The following is a 17,100-nucleotide window of genomic DNA, read 5'->3' on the forward strand; positions in this document are numbered from 1 at the left end:
GAAACCTGAACATACAACCCATACATTCTCTCCACCTACACTAACCACTGAACACTATTTTCTTCATTAAAAGGTTGTTAATCAGTTTGCCATAATGGGGGCAATTCTGAAACCATGCACACAGGTAAATAGTGATATAACTGGCTCTCTGAAAACTGCTCACCCTAAATACAGCTAAAAGTACATGCGGAGTTTCACAGCATGCATACTTACAGCTGCAATTGGGGAAGGTGTTCCGAAGGGCATTTTTTTTTTGTATACATGTATAAAACTGGGTTTTATACATGTAAATGCACTTTACTCGTGTAAGTGGGCTTTTGAAAATTCCATCAATATATGCCATTGAATTGTCCGTAGGATTTACTCACTTAAGTGCACTTTAAGCACATAAATAGCTTTTGAAAACTGCTACAATAGTGGTTACATTAACACATGTAATCCTTTGAAAATTACCTCTATACCCTTCCCACGAAACCTTCTGGTAAGCGTAAAAAAGGGATAGCCTACCTCTGTCATAATCTTGATCTCTTTGATATATGGAGAACGCTCCACCCGACGGAGCGAGATTATACCCACATCACGAGGTCTCATAACACACTTTCACATATTGATTACATACTAATTTCTAAGCATGTTTTTTTTCGAAGTAACTACTGCTTCTATAGAAACCTTGGCTATATCAGACCACACTCCAATCTCCATACAATTGCACTCTTCTCCCTCCAATCACACTACTCGTTTGTGGCGCTTCCCCTCGTTTCTTAAAGATGACGTTCAATTCCATCAGTTTTTAAAGACTAAATGGAAAGACTATGAAACACACAACCAACAGCATATAGGCACACCACATCTTTTTTGGGAGGCCGCAAAAGCGGTACTGAGGGGAGAAATCATATCCTATGTCCATGCTTGAAATAAACAGAAAAATCATTCAATTTTACAACTAGAATCCCTGCTAAAAGAAGCGAAAGAGGCAATGATCCAGCACAACTCTGATGGCACACGAGCTGAGTTCTATAGCGTGCTGGGCAGATTGAACACCCTATTAGATGCAAGAGCCAAGGCTTATCTTTGGAAAGGCCAACAGGTTTTTTTCTGATTTGGAAACAAACCAGGTTGCTTACTAGCCAGATTGACCAAAACACAGCGGCCAAAATCCTTTGTAGCTATCTGAAAACCCCCTCAGGGGTGATTACCACTTCCGATATTGAGATCAGCGAAGTTTTCAGACACTACTATAGCACTTTATACACCACTGACACGCAGGGAGACGAAGCAGAAGAGGAGGCATTCTTCCAAACTCTCCATCTCCCCACACTCTCAGCTTCACAACTAGCGTTTCTAAATAGACCCCTTCAGCTATATGAAATCACGCAAGTAATCACAGCAGCTCAATCGGGTAAGTCTCCGGGCCCTGATGGGCTAACATATGACTTTTATAAAATTCTCTCGCCTTACATAGTCAACACACTGACAAATTATTTCCAGGAAGGGCTGACAAGCCACAGTTTTCCTACTTCTTTCAATGTGGCCCACATCATCGTTCTCCCGAAGCCTGGCAAGGACTCCCAACATTCATCATCCTATAGGCCCATTTCGCTGCTCAATTGTGATTTTAAAATATTAGCTAAAACTTTAGCAGAAAGACTGAAAGTCTTTCTTCTGCATTTGACATCTTTGCATCAAACAGGATTTGTTAGAGGCCGCAAATTAAACGCGAACATTATTAAACTGTAACAGCCATGAATATTTGTCAACATCAGGATATACCAGCTCTGGTCATAGGCTTCGATGCAGAAAAAGCCTTTGACTGAGAAGAGTGGCATTATCTTTTTTCGGTCTTGCAATGATATGGTATCCGAGGGGATTTCTTTCACTTTCTTTCCCTATTCTACACGGACCCGACCTCCCACATTTTGGTTAATGGCTGTATGTCCGGAGAAATCCAAATTAAGAGAGGGGTCCGCCAGGACTGTCCGCTATCCCCACTATTATATATCTTGTCCTTTGACCCCTACTGTGGAAAATCGATGAGAGTAGGATGGTGAGGGACTTTGGCGGTCCGCACCATATCTTCAAAATCGCAGCTTTTGCAGACGATTTGTTGGTCTTCCTTACTAAACCCTAATCCTCCCTTTTGGAAGTTCTTGAAATCCTGAGACAGTTTGAGGTTCTCTCAGGCCTTTGGATCAATTGTGAAAAATCTGAGGCTTTGGATGTTACCGGCACTCTACAGAGGTCCTGGCAAGGGAAATTTCCCCTTAAGTGGGTGACGGATAACTTAAAATACCTGGGTCTCCGCATTCCGCATAAAGTAGGTAGATTCTACACCGTAAACATCCATCCCTTGATGGAGACCATGCTGGCCACTCTACGGAAGTGGTTGCCCTTGCCGCTCTCACTAATCGGTCATATACATTTCTTCAAAATGGTTTTTCTACCCAAGTGGCTCTACCTTCTCCAATTGGCCCCTCTTTGGATGTCTAAAACAGACCATCATAAGTTACAAATAGCTTTGCGATCCTTTTTGTGGAGGGGAAAGCGAGCCCGAGTTCCCATACAAACTTTAATGACCACTAAAGAAAAGGGAGGATTGGGATGACCGAATTTGGAGTTATACAATCTAGCATGTGGCATTCGCTATGTTAGGGATTGGCTGTTTGCCACATCCTCATTTACCCCTTATTCTTACCTACTGGAGTGGTATGGAGTGCAATCCTTAAATCCCTTAATTCAACTTCCACCTCACATGGTCCCACCACACCTTAAAACACAGGAATTATTGCGTACGTGCCGCCAGGCCTGGAAACTGTTCTGTAAAAGGGGACATGTGCCAAATACGTTAACTTGGCTTATCAACATCACTGATAATGATTTGTTTCCTCCGGGGAAGGGGAGTGAGGTTTTTCAATGCTGGAACCAATCAGGCCTTACTTATATCTATGACATATATGACATGAAGACAGGGAGCATACTTCCCTTTCCCATACTCCAGCAACGGTATTCACTGCCTATATCAGATTTCTTTGCATATATACAAGTAACTCACTTTATTCACTCTAAGAAGCCATTTTTGGAAGAAACTCCAGAAATACAGAAAATTAGAGCCATTATCCAAGTGGGGACACGAAATAAATCCAAGATTTCCAACTACTTCCAAGCAATAATGCAGTTAGGCGACCCACAGCTTCTTCGCCCACTATATACAAGGTGGACAGAGTGGGAACTTTTTTCTTTAACATATGCAGAATTCGAGAAATGTTTTGTGGATTTACCATTGTTAACTGAAAATGTTATAATGCAAGAGGCAAACTATAAATTTTTTTCACAAAGATTTATAACCTCCCAACGAGCCTACCACATGAAACTAACGCAGTTACCTTCCTGCCCCAAATGTACAAATAGTATTGGAACTTATTTTCATTGTTTTTGGGACTGTGAGAAAATTTCCCTTTTCTGGAAGAGAGTATGCCACACTTGTTCACATTTGCTGAAAAACCCATTGCCACCAGACCCCAACCTTTGGCTGTTCGGAGTGGACAACTCCATACCAAGGCCACTCCCAGGCTCAGAACGCTTGTTTATCTCCAAAGCTGGAGTGGTAGGGAAACAAATTGTTTTAGCGCAATGGTTAAGCCCTGGGAACCCCAGCTACGACCATTGGTTCAGGAAAATGGTCTGTTTGTGCTCTATGGAACATTCTATTCTCACACCAGCTATGCCTAAGAGATCTGTACTTGTTTTCCAGTCCTGGAAGCCATTTACAAGTTACCTAACTCCTCGTATTGGGTCCATTTGAGACCCTTGGAAGCAAGGTACAGCAAAATTGCTTACCTTGTAATAGGTGTTATCCCAGGACAGCAGGATGTAGTCCTCACATATGGGTGACGTCAGTAACGGAGCCCTAGTGCGGGAAAAACTTCTGTCAAAGTTTCTAGAAACTTTTGACTGGCCCTGAGAGGCCACTGAGCATGCCCAGCATGCCATGATATTCTCTGATACAGGGGTGTCACTCTAGTCTCGTATGTAGCAATAAGCTTCAGCAAAAAATAAAATAATAAAAGGTAACATACCCAACTCCGCGGGGAGGCGGGTGGGTTCTGTGAGGACTACATCCTGCTGTCCTGGGATAACACCTATTACAAGGTAAGCAATTTTGCTTTATCCCAGGACAAGCAGGATGCTAGTCCTCACATATGGGTGATTAGCAAGCTAGAGGCTGAGTCATTTTGTAGTGAAGCAACAGTGAAGTATTGTTGGTGAAAATGAGTCAGCCGAAGATTACAGCAGGTTGGATGTGGAAGGAGTTGGGATTAAACTGGAAACAAGTTCTTTAAGACAGATTGTCCATAGGCTGAATCTTGTCGTCCTTCTTTGTCCAAACAGTAATGAGCTTCAAAGGTGTGAAGAGAATTCCATGTTGCTGCTTTACATATGTCAAGGATTGGCACTGAGCGATAGTGTGCTACTGAGGTTGACATTGCTCTTACTGAATGTGCTTTTACTCGCCCTTGGAGAGGAAGACCTGCTTTTTCATAGCAAAACTGTATGCAATCTGCTAGCCAATTGGATAGAGTATGTTTACCCACTGCAGTACTTTACCCGGTTTGTTTGGATCATAGGAAACAAAGAGCTGATTGGATTTCCTGTGGACTGCAGTGCGGTTTAAGTGCACGCTTATAGTCCAAGGTATGTAAGGCTCTTTCTCCTTAGTGAAAATGAGGCCTTGGGAAGAATGTGGGTAAAACTATGGATTGGTTCAAGTGGAATTCTGTAACTGCCTTGGGAAGGAATTTTGGATGTGTTCGGAGAACCACTCTGTCATGTAGGATTTTTGTGTAGGGTGAGTACGTGACAAGTGCTTGTAACTCACTAACTCTTCTAGCTGATGTAATGGCTATGAGGAAGATAGTCTTCCATGTGAGAAATTTTAGATCACAGGAATCTATGGGTTCGAAAGGAGAATGCATGAGTCTTGTCAATACCAAATTCAGATCCCATTCTGTGACTGGAGGCCGAATTGGTGGTTTAAGTTGAGTTAAGCCTCTCATAAACCTGCTGATAAGAGATTGTGTGGAGATTGGTGCATCTGCTATCTTGTTATGGTAAGCGGAAATTGCACTTAAATGTACCCTTACAGATGAAGTCTGGAGACCAGATTCTGAAAGATGGTATAAGTAGTCTAGAAGAGATGTCGTGGGCCAGGTGAAGGGATCAATATTCGTTTGTTTGCACCACAAAGTAAATCTCTTCCATTTGGAAGCGTAGTTCTTTCGTGTGGAAGGCTTACGTGAAGCTATAAGCACTTGAGAGATATGGGTTGAAAGATTGAGTGGTTGTAAGATCAAGCTTTCAACATCCATGCTGTCAGGGATAGGGATTGGAGGTTGGGATGGCACAACCGACCCTGATCCTGAATTATGAGAGTGGGGGTTACTCCCAGGTGAATGGGATCCCTGACTGAGAGGTCTAGAAGTGTGGGGAACCATACTTGTCGAGGCCAATAAGGGGCTATGAGTATCATGGACCCCTTGTCCTGTTGTAGCTTCACGAGAGTTTTGGTTATGAGCGGTATCGGAGGATACTCATATAGAAGGCCTGAATTCCAAGGGCGAGCAAAGGTGTCCTTGGCTGGCTGGTTTGTCTGTTTGTGAAGAGAACAGAATTTGTCCACTTTGTGATTCAGATGTGACGCAAAGAGGTCTATTGTTGGTTGTCCCCAACGTTGAAATATCCTGGACACTACTGAGGGATCCAGGGACCATTCGTGTGGTTGGAACTGACGACTGAGTCGATCTGCCATTAAATTGTGGATGCCTGCCAGATAAGTGGCCCGGAGGAACATTGAGTGGTTCAGGGCCCAGTCCCAAATCTATGCAGCTTCTTGACAAAGGAGATACGAGCCCGTACCTCCCTGTTTGTTGATGTACCACATGGCTACTGTGTTGTCCGTTTGGATCATAACAGTCTTGTGTGAAAGGCAGTCCTTGAACGCATGTAGCGCATAACGTATAGCTCGAAGATCTAGGAAATTGATTTGAAATGTTGCTTCGAGCTTTGTCCAAGTTCCTTGAGTTTGGAGATTGTCTATGTGTGCTCCCCAACCCAAGGTGGATGCATATGTAGTTAAAGTTATTTGAGGAACTGGTTGTTGAAAGGGTAGGCCCTTGCGCAAATTGTCCTTGTTCGCCCACCAAAGGAGAGATGAACATAGTTGGTGGGTTACTTGAATTGTAGAATGCAGTGGTTGAATGGCTTGGATCCATTGTGATCTTAAAGTCCATTGGGTAACTCTCATGGCGAGCCTTGCCATAGGAGTGACATGAACTGTGGAGGCCATGTGTCCTAGTAAGGTTAGAAACTGATGAGCTGTTGCTTGGTTCTGTGAGTGAATTGAGTTTGCCAGCAAAGAAAGCGTTTCTGCTCGATCTTCGGGTAGAAAAGCCCTTGAGAGAATGGTGTTCAATTCTGCTCCTATGAATTGAAGCAGGTGTGATGGTGTGAGATGGGACTTTTGATAATTGATGAGAAAGCCCATGGAGTGAAGTAGAGCAATTGTTCGGTTGAGGGAAGCTATTGCTCCTTGTTGAGATTGACTTCTGATGAGCCAGTCGTCTAGATATGGGAAGACATGGACACTTTCCTTGTATAAGTGTGCTGCTATTACTGCCAGACATTTGGTGAATACTCTGGGAGCAGAGGCAAGTCCGAATGGCAGTACCCTGTATTGGAAATATTGATGGCCTACCATGAAGCGTAGATATCTGCGATGAGGAGGGAATATTGGAATGTGAGTGTAAGTGTCTTGAAGATCCAGAGAACAAAGTCAATCCCCTTTCTGAAGAAGTGGTAGCATGGTGCCCAGAGAAACCATCCTGAACTTTTCTTTTTTGAGAAATTTGTTGAGATTTCTGAGGTCTAGGATGGGACGTAGGCCTCCTGTTTTCTCTGGAATGAGGAAATAATGGGAGTAGAATCCTCTGCCCTGCTGAGACCGAGGCACCGGTTCTACAGCCCTGGATTTCAGAAGGGTGGATAATTCTATTTGTAGTTGAAGCATGTGATGTTTGCTGAGATGAACCTGAGTTGGTCGAAATTCTGTGGGAATTGAGAGGAAATTGAGTTGGTATCCTCAAGATATTATGGACCACATGGCCACATGGTTGTCCGTCTGAATCAGGATGACGTGATTTGATAGGTAATCCTGAAAAGCTCCGAGAGCATATCGCATTGCTCGAAGCTCCAGGAAATTTATCTGGTCTTTGGATTCCTCTTGAGACCAAGATCCTTGTGTCAGTAGATCGTTTACATGAGCTCCCCAGCCGAGGTTGGAAGCATCGGTGGTGAGAATGAGTTGAGGTTCTGGTAGATGAAAAGGCAGTCCCTGGAGGAGATTGTTCTGATCTTTCCACCAGGCGAGAGACAGACGGAGTGCGTCGGTGATGTGGACAATGGTTGAGAGAGGCTGAGTCGCTTGAGTCCATTGTGACCATAGAGTCAAATGCATGACTCTCATGGCCAGGCGGGCCATTGGAGTGAGATGGACTGAGGACGCCATGTGTCCGAGAAGGACAAGGAATTGCCGAGCAGTTGCTGTGTTCTGAGACTGCAACTGGTGAGCGAGAGACACGAGGGTTTGTACTCGTTGTTGAGGTAGGAAGGCTTTTGCCTGTAAGGTGTCCAAGTCTGCCCCAATGAAAGACAAGGTTTGAGATGGGACTAAATAGGATTTCTCGTAATTGACGAGAAATCCTAGAGAGATTAGAGTGTGTAGGCTCAAATCCAGGGACGATCGAGCTGCTTGCTGGGTTGGGGCCCTGATTAACCAGTTGTCTAGATAGGGGTAGACGTGAACACCTTCTTTCCTGAGGAAGGCTGCGACAACTACGAGACATTTGGTAAAGACTCGTGGAGCCGATGCTAGGCCGAATGGAAGCACCCGGTATTGATAGTGCTTTGGGCCTACTAAAAACCGGAGGTACTTGCGATGAGCTGGAGCTATCGCAATGTGAGTGTATGCGTCCTGGAGGTCTAGAGAGCAGAGCCAGTCTCCTCTTTGTAGAAGAGGTAGAAGTGAGCCCAAGGTTACCATTTTGAACTTTTCCCGCTGGAGGTACTTGTTGAGGGCACGTAGGTCCAGAATTGGACGAAGGCCCCCGGATTTTTTGGGAATCAACAAGTACCGGGAATAGAACCCTAGGCCTTGCTGTGAAAGAGGAAAGGGTTCTATTGCTCTTAACTGGAGAAGAAGGGAAACCTCCTGCTCCAGAAGGTCAGAGTGGTCGGATACTCCCCACACTTGTAGCGGTGGGGAGTCCGATGGGACAGCAAGAAAATTCAGATGGTAACCCTGAGCAATGATTGCCAGCACCCATTGGTTGGTTGTGATTGTTTGCCACATTCCATGAAAGTGGCATAGTCGACCTCCCACCGGTATGCTTGGTAAAGGAATTAGGCTGCTGCTCTCCAGGTGAAAGTCAGAAGCAGGCCCCGGCTGGGGAGCTGCTTGTGACTTTTGCTTGCGAGGCTGGCGAGGTTGGGATTTATGATAAGTCCTCGTCACTCGGGTCCTTGTCAGTAGAGGATAGTAGTTCCTTGGCCGGAAGAATGACTTCTTAGGGTCCTTCTTGGAGGGCTGTCTAGACGAGAAGTCAGAAGGTATCAATGAGAGCTCTTTGAGGGTCTCATGATGTTCCTTTAACTCAGCCACTATTTGCTGAATCTGTTCACCGAATAGATGTCACCAATACAGGGCAGGTCGGAGATCCTGTCTTGTACTTCTGGGCGAAGGTCCGAAGACTTGAGCCAGGCCCAACGCCGTGCCGAAATGGCAGTTGCAGACACTCTAGTGGAGGTGTCGAAGATATCGTAAGCTGTTCTTATTTCATGTTTTCCTGCTTCAAAGCCCTTATTGACAAGGGTTTGAAGATGTTCTTGGAATTGGTCAGGCAGGGTTTCAGAGAAGTCCTGTATTTGCTTAAAGATGACCCTATTGTATTTGGTCATGTACAGCTGATAAGAAGCAATTCTAGAGATGAGCATGGCCCCTTGGAACACTCATCGACCAATATTGTCTAGGAACTTGTGTTCCTTGACAGGAGGGGTAGAGGAGTGTGGCTTCATTCTTTTTGCTTTCTTCTGAGCTGACTCTACCACAACTGAGTGGTGGTCAAGCTGAGACTTTTGAAAGCCCGGGTCTGACTGTACTAGGTAAGTAGTGTCAGCTTTCCTGTGTACTGGGGCTATGGATCCAGGACTTTCACAGTTCTTTTTGAGGAGGTCAAGAATAACTTGATGAATGGGAATAGAGGTGATCACTTTGGGGGCATCCAGGAATTGGAGAAGCTCCATCATCTGGCGCCTATCATCTTGCTCCATCTGAAGCTGAAAAGGGACAATCTCAGACATTTCCTTCACAAAATGAATGAAAGAGAGGTCCACTGGAGGAGAGCGCTTTCTACTTTCAGTAGGAGAAGGAGGTGAAGGTAAATCATCGGTGTCTGTGGAGGTATCATCACCCCAAGTATCATAAGGATCAGAAGGCTGACCTGTAGGACGAGAGGGTGGTTGGATACCCGAAAGGCCCGGCTGAGGCTCCGAGAAAATCGAAGGAATCGCTGAGGGCACCGCGGACACCTTGGGGGGCATCGGTGCCGGCATCGATGGCGCCGATGTGCGTATCGCTCCAGATGAGTGAATCGGTGGCGAGGGACTGCATGGCATCGATGGCTGAGGCACTACCCCCGAAGGAGGAATGCAGAACGGTGTTTCTCCTCCCGATGAAGCATTCATCGGGGAGCGCACCGGAGCCATCGGAGACCTGGGAATCACCGGTGGAAGGGCAGTCATGAGCGCCTCCATCCGGGATAGCTGCGATGCCAGCGCTGCTGGAATCAGGTCGGTGACCGGTTCCACTCTCGGTGCCGGTGTCAGTGCCGGAGGGACTTGGAGTCGTTGCATCTCTTTGTCGATGGCCTCCTGGACCAGCTGGTCCAGTTCTTCCCGGAGACCTGGGGCAATCAGCTCTGGCTTCGTGACGGAAGAGGGAGGCTGAGGCACAGTTGGAGGGACCACCTTTACAGGTGGAATCGCAACTCCCAAACCCCGATCGGGTGAGGGTGGCCTCGATGTCCCGGTTGCAGGAGTGGTCGGTGCCGCTCCTGGACGGGGCTTCTTCAACGGTGGCTCGGACGGTGGTGAGGTCGATGATTTTACTCCCTCGATGGTCCGAGACCTACGATGCCGATGGCGATGCTTCTCCCTATGATCCCCTCGATCTTGAGGGGGAGATATGGGAGTCGATGGCCGGTGGTCACCGGATGGTTGTCAATGGTGCGACTTCAATGGTGCCGGTTCCGAGGACATCAATACAATGGACGGCATCGGGGTGTGAGCACGGAAAAGGAGTCCCATCTTCTCCATTCTGGCTTTGCGACCCTTAGGTGTCATAAGGGCACACTTAGTGTAAGTTAGGACATCATGCTCATGGCCTAAACAGAAAACACAGACTCCATGAGGGTCTGTGATAGACATGGTACGAGTACAGTCCGGGCACCGACGAAACCCCGACACGATGGCCATGGAAAATCGAGCCGCGGTACGGTCGACGGCTAGTAGGCCGCGAGGGCCAAACTCGACGGTAATCGACGAAAAACGGTGAAAAAACTTACCAGAGTACCACAGTCAAGTAAAGTTAGAGGGGGGATCCCTGTGGAGCGAAGTATTTTTAATTAATTCCATTTGGAAAATTCCTGTCAGGAATCAGTTCAGAGCTCCTAAACTGCAAGGCTACTGCTGGGCGGAAAAAAGAAGACTGAAGGGGGAGCCCTGCTGGCTGCAGGGTTAGTGCCATGCTGGGCATGCCCAGTAGGGGCCAGTCAAAGTTCTGGAAACTTTGACAGAAGTTTTCCGTGATTGGGCTCCATCCTGATGATGTCACCCATATGTGAGGACTACCATCCTGCTTGTCCTGTGAGAACAGTTAGTTTTACTGCTGGGCCTAATTTTAATAAATTAAAATACTGAATTGCGCGATATTAAGTCGGAGGTCCCGAAGAGTAAAAAAAGTTAAAAAAAAAAAATTTAAAAAAATTGGAAGTCGGCAGGTGGCTGTCGGGTCGAAAACCGGATGCTCAATTTTGCCGGCATCCGGTTTCCGATCCCATGGTTTGTCAGCGGGCTCGAGAACCGACGCCGGCAAAATTGAGCGTCTGCTATCTAACACGCTGACAGCTGCCGTTCCTGTCAAAAAGGAGGCGCTAGGGATGCACTAGTGTCCCTAGCGCCTCCTTTTGCCCGTTTCTACCGCCGGGCCTCATTTAAATACTGTATCGCGCGCATAGGCCACTCGCCTGTGCGCACGCCGGGCCCGCTCTCCTGCGGACTTTACTGAATCTGCCTGTATGTTGGTATTCTTTTGCCTTGAAAGAGGCAAGGATTTGGTATTTCACAAGTATTTCCATCTCAAACAATTTTTGTTCTGTGGCCAGAAAATTCAAATTTTTCCTGTTATTTCTTTTGCTACTTGTTAGAACTGTTGGCTCACGGGACTGTCCCACAAGTCGACTCATTCACCCCCAGCGTCGCTTGAGGCCTCCTGTGGTTGGGACGGCGCTTCAACTAAGCAGGCCACTTCATGCGGCCCTCATGTGATCTGCTGCCATCTCTTCTGGCTCCATCTAGGTGCCCATGCGCCCAATGCCCATGTTCTTAAAGGGCCCGTAGTGGGAAGGCATCCACAGCACCCTAGGTTGACATCACTGGCATTTTCCTATTTAAGGCTCCTGCGGAGGAGCATCAGACACCTCAGCAACAAGTTCCCTGATGTGCCTTTGGTCATCAGTGTATGTTGCTTCTGCATTCCTTGTTCCTGTTTGTTCCTGTGTTACTGGCTCCTGCATGTTCCTGTCCAGCCTTGCCTTGCCCAGCCTGCTATGTCCTGTCTCCACCTTCCAGTCCCGTCCAGTATCTCTTCATGTGTCTTCATTCACCTCTGGTCTGAACTTCCGGTATTGACCTCTTGCCTTGAACTTGACCACGCTTACCTGCTGCTTGGACCTGACCTCATGCCTGGACCTGACCCTATTGCTTTTCACTTGCCCCAACCTTTGGCCTGTGCCTGGTATCTCCTGTTTGCTGCCTGCCCTGACTCCTGCGTGCCCTTGGACCCTCTCTTTTGCTACTGCTCTAGAGACTCACTTAAGCCCTGCTGGCCATAAGAACCCAAAGGCTCAACCTGTGGGATGATGGCTGGAATAGGTGAAGCTCTAGTCTGTCTCACTTAAGGGCATATTCGACATATGCCTCATAGGTTCACCTATGATGCTGCATCAACTACGCCACAGCACTAAGAGCTCACTCTTACGCTGCTCATCACACTATTCAGGCTAGGAGGAGGCAGTTTTTGGTATTTAAGAAGACTCTGTTGGGGTTATGGGCAACCTTTATTCTTAAATTCCCCTGTAAATGCTTGGTAAACTTTCAAAGTAATAAATTTGTATTTTCTGATCCAAACCAACTTCTTAGGTTCCTGAGGGATAAAGAGGCAGGTTAATTATTATGGGCCGGATTTTAAAAAGGTTACGCGCGCCGGGCTTAGTTTAAAAAGGCCCAGCGACGCGCGTAAAGTTCCGGGATGCGTGTAAGTCCTGGGGCTTTACTAAAGGGGCGGTCTGGGAGCGGGGCCAGAGGCCTCTGACAGAGCGGCCATTGCCGCTGTGTCGAAGGATTGCGTGCTGGCAAGCTGCTGGCGCAGGCGCAAAAGGTAAGACAAGAGTCGGGGGGGGGGGGGGTTTAGAGTAGGGCTGGGTGGGGGGGGGAAAGGTTAGGGGAAGGGGTTGGAAGGTTGGTTTAGGGGGGAAGGGAAGTTCCCTTCCAGGCTGCTCCAATTTCGGAATGGCCTGGGAGGCAATGGAGGAAGACAGCACGGCTCGGCGTGCACCCCCTTGCACGCGCATGTTATAAAATCAGGCGTACATGTGCGTGTGCCAGGGAGCGCGCGCACTTGTAGGCCGCTCCCGCTTCTTTTAAAATCTACCCCTATATTCCTAAATTTAAGAGATGAGGATATTTATAGTATTTATTTGTATATCTCTCCTCTCCTCCATTTTTCTTTTGACATTTAGAAAATTTCCTTCAATTGATGTGTAACCTGGGTACCTTTTGGGGCTTGCAGTAAGCCCTGGAAGTATACATACTGGTGCAGTTAGAGAGAGAGATAATTAGGGGAAGGATCCATTCATTAGCCACCCCTCCCAATGTAGGTGCTGTAGTGGATACCCCTGCAGAGGGCTCTGAGGGCATCTTAGTTGAGCGTTTGAGAGGAAGGTTGGAGTTTTCCTGAGTTACATTTTGGGCCTACCTGAAGCCTGAAAGCCCTCCAAGATTATCCAGTTCTGGTCAAGACTCCACTGCTGTTCTCTCCACCCAAGGTGCAGAGTGGTTGTCCACGGACTAATTTGGATTTTTGGACATTTTGCTTGTTAGGAGCCCTGCTGAACACCTGGGCCTTTCCAAGACTCAGGAAGTGGAGAACCCTTTTTTGAGGACGCCCAGGGATAGGGAAGACCTGCCTCTGAAGTGATGGTGAACCTGTTGCAAGGGAAATCTGGTATTATTTGCTTTTGGGAACAGAAGAAGTTAATTTCCAAGATCTGGAAGTGTTTTTCTGCCCCTCTTCCTACCCATCAGTGGTCCTGTGCGACCTGCAGTTCCATACACAATTCCTTCCACCAGGGATCCTCATCAAGACCAAGGACATCTAACTGTGAGCAAGGAGGACACCCAATTAAAGTCTTCACAACCCCTGGGTAAAGAGAGAAATTAATTTTCTGCGCAGAGACAGATTTTTGACATCTGGGAAGGGTTTCCTGTCCACTAAAGGAGCCTTAAACCAAAGGGGACCACTGCTAGGAGGGTGGCTGAATTCCCAGCCTTTCTAAAAGACTCTTGCACAGATAGAGGACACAGAATTATAATTAAAGAGAGACAGAGAAATAACTGTGGTGCTGGACGTTCATATTTATTATGCCGTCAATTCATCATTGACTTTAATAAAATTATTTTGAATACTAACCCAGTTGTCCCTGTGTCTTATTTGGGTAACCAGCACACAGAGTATAAAACTTCACCTCAGCCAGGGAATTGATGGGAACTGAAAGGATCCTTTTCTGACCCCAGTTGGAAGGACCTACACCTTGGGAATTAAGGGAAGTAGAAGAGCTAGCCAGGGTCCCTGCCCCAAAGAGTCAATAAATAACTTTATGCCCCCAATCCGTGCTGGACCTCCATACCGGGGTGAGCTTACAAATGTCTTCTTGGTTTTGTATCCTTTATTATGTGGAGTAGACTATGTAACATTCAAATGTATATCCTTAGGTAAATGTTTATTTTTCCTTGATGTACTAAATATTACATGTATTCCTCTAGTAATTTTTATGATACAATTTTGAGATTAATAAAGATTTAATTTAAAAAAACAACAGGAAGGTCTAGATGACCTGAAGAAGGACTAAGCAAACTGGTAGACTAATTGGAAAACTGTCTAATTTCATTTACACATGCATGTTTTGTTTTGTTTTTTTGTTGTAATTTTATTTAAACCAGTACAAGCTTCATGCTTAACACACAAAAACAAACATGCAATGTGACTTTGTGGTGGAAAAAAACCTGTACATATAAATTCTATCAAGAGAACCAAACACACCAAATTTACATACATTGCATTAAGCAGGATTCATCTGGTGCTTGGAACACTTTGAAGACAGTTTTATTAACACAGCAGCATGTACTATGTTGAGGAGACTCTTCAAAAGGGATTTAGGTGCCTAACCACCATATTTAGATGCTAGGAAAAATAGGCATTTGATGGACATGTGTTTGGACTGAGGGAGAGCAAAATACATGCATTTGTTTAATTTTCAAATACACATTTTCCAGCACATAGCTGGGTCATAGATATAGCAAGTTCAAGGTACTTTTTTTTTTTTTTTTTTTTTAAACCTCATACCTTGTAGCTAATTTTCAAAGAGGAATTATCTGGATATTTTCTCTGAAAATCAGCTATAAAGTTGCCTGGGTAGAAAAGTACCCATGCGTTTTGCACCTAGCTGACTTAGTGAACATGGGCTGCAATGTTTATCAATTTAAGGTTCTTGCAAGAAATATATGTATTACGTCTTCTAACTGGGCATCTTCCAGCAGAGACTCTAAAGTACATGAACTTATAACATGAACTTACAGATTTTTAGGAGACATGCTGCAATCGAATGACTTTCTTTTACAGCTGAGCTGATTACTGCTGGATTTCAGAAGAGAGCACATCACATACCACTAAGTGACTCTCATCCTGCACTGCTGTACACTGCATAGGGCAGGATACACATGCATGTTTTAAAATTGGCTGACTTAAAGTAGGTCCTACTTTACATTTGCAGGTAAAATATACATGATCATTTTTAAAATAGGTAGGAAAAGTACACACATTCAATGCATTGATATTCATGGTTTCAATGCATTACATATATTTGTGCGTAAGCCTACATACCTTAAGCAGAGTAGAGAGAGATGTATTTTTATAAAACGCACATATCTCATATGTGCATGTTATAAAATCCTTGCAGAGATCTGCTCGTTGCCATATACATTTGTAGAAGCTGCTGCGCGCATTTGTATGAACATTATCCTTGCTGTGTGTTATTTTCTATAAAATTCTGCCCACACAAAAAGGAGGTGCAACAGGTATTGTGTATCCGTGGCAATTTTCACTAGGAAAAGTACATGCGGACTTTGCACATAGGCAGACAGTTTAATACTTCCCCTGTAATAGCCTAGTTTAACATTATATAATTCTGATTGGAGGATCCACCAAGAATTTAGTTAGGAAATTTTAGCTGTACTGTTTCATTACAAACTAAGGATTTTGTGGTACACTTGTCCACTAGCTAATATAATTTATACAGGTATATTGTTCTCTGGACTTTAATCTTGCACATCTCCATCAATTTTCACTGCGAAGCAGTTCACATCAATTCACAAACACCTGTATGCACCAAATCTGAGAAAATGATAGGTGCCCTCTTACCATGTAGCCCTGATGGCCTTTTTCACCTGGCTCCCCGGTGCAGCCCTGAAAACCCTATGGATACAGAAAAATAATATTTTACATTTTTATCTAGAGAGGGGGTTGAAAGATATCTGGGTCCCAGATTTAGTGCAAGATATCATTACAAAGCTAAACAATGAACAATACACAAAGACGATAACTTTCAAACAGGCATGCAGGTACCCATTAAATGTATACATGGACGTGTGACCAGATATGCACCAATATTATATCCTGCTTGCAATTACACGTGCATGTTATAAAATAGCCCTGGGGCATGTATGTGTGTGTTCCTAATTTTAAGGTTTTGTGCGCACAACAGTGTAAATTAGCTTTGGGATGCTCAAGTGAGGGAATTTTATAACAGACATGCATTCAGCCCTTGGCCACTTTCACCAGTTCATCCACCAGTTTGCTCAATCTAGAGGTAGGTCCTCCAAACCCCCTAATTCTTCAGCCTGCACTCCCCTGAGTTATCCCAAACCCCTCAAACACCAGAGATTCCTGGAAATTGTTTTAAAAAGACATACATCTCCTCCATAGTGGAAGTAAATTTATGCTCAACTATACTTGGGCGCACACCCAGGTGCGTAGCTACTTGTACGCATATCTCTTGGCTCTGCATTGGAATGCCCAATCCCCTACCCACATTCTGACCCTTTTTCCACGATGCAATATATTCACACATCGGTACTTGGGTACACATGTGGGAAGCTTATAATATCAGATGGACACAGGCATGTGGTACATGTGCACCCATCTCCCGATTTTTGGCCTGTGCCCAATTTTTTAAATTCACCTTAAAGGTTGCATTTAAAGGCTCATTTAAGGCCATATGGCCTATCTAGCTCTTTCACTTCTTCCTCTATTGCAATTTACAAGAGTTGTTTTTATTGTAGAACTCTAGGCAAGGAATAAATGGGCTTGAGGGAACATTAGGACTTAATTAAGGACAGCCCCCATTTTAAGGAAATAGTTAAGACTTTTTCAAGGGAGTA

At 45.3% G+C, this 17,100-nt stretch overlaps 1 protein-coding gene across 1 annotated transcript in view; it reads right to left on the bottom strand.

Annotated features, from left to right (window-relative positions):
* The window catches only part of LOC115097568 (collagen alpha-1(XI) chain-like), a 319,380-nt gene that overhangs the window by 53,535 nt on the left and 248,745 nt on the right, over positions 1 to 17,100 (bottom strand). The window contains exon 11 of the mRNA XM_029613505.1: positions 16,082 to 16,135. Coding sequence (XP_029469365.1) covers positions 16,082 to 16,135 — 54 coding nt within the window. The remainder of the gene's footprint in view (positions 1 to 16,081; positions 16,136 to 17,100) is intronic.

This window comes from Rhinatrema bivittatum, chromosome 8 (assembly GCF_901001135.1).
Source record: "Rhinatrema bivittatum chromosome 8, aRhiBiv1.1, whole genome shotgun sequence".
NCBI classification, from domain to species: Eukaryota; Metazoa; Chordata; class Amphibia; order Gymnophiona; family Rhinatrematidae; genus Rhinatrema; species Rhinatrema bivittatum.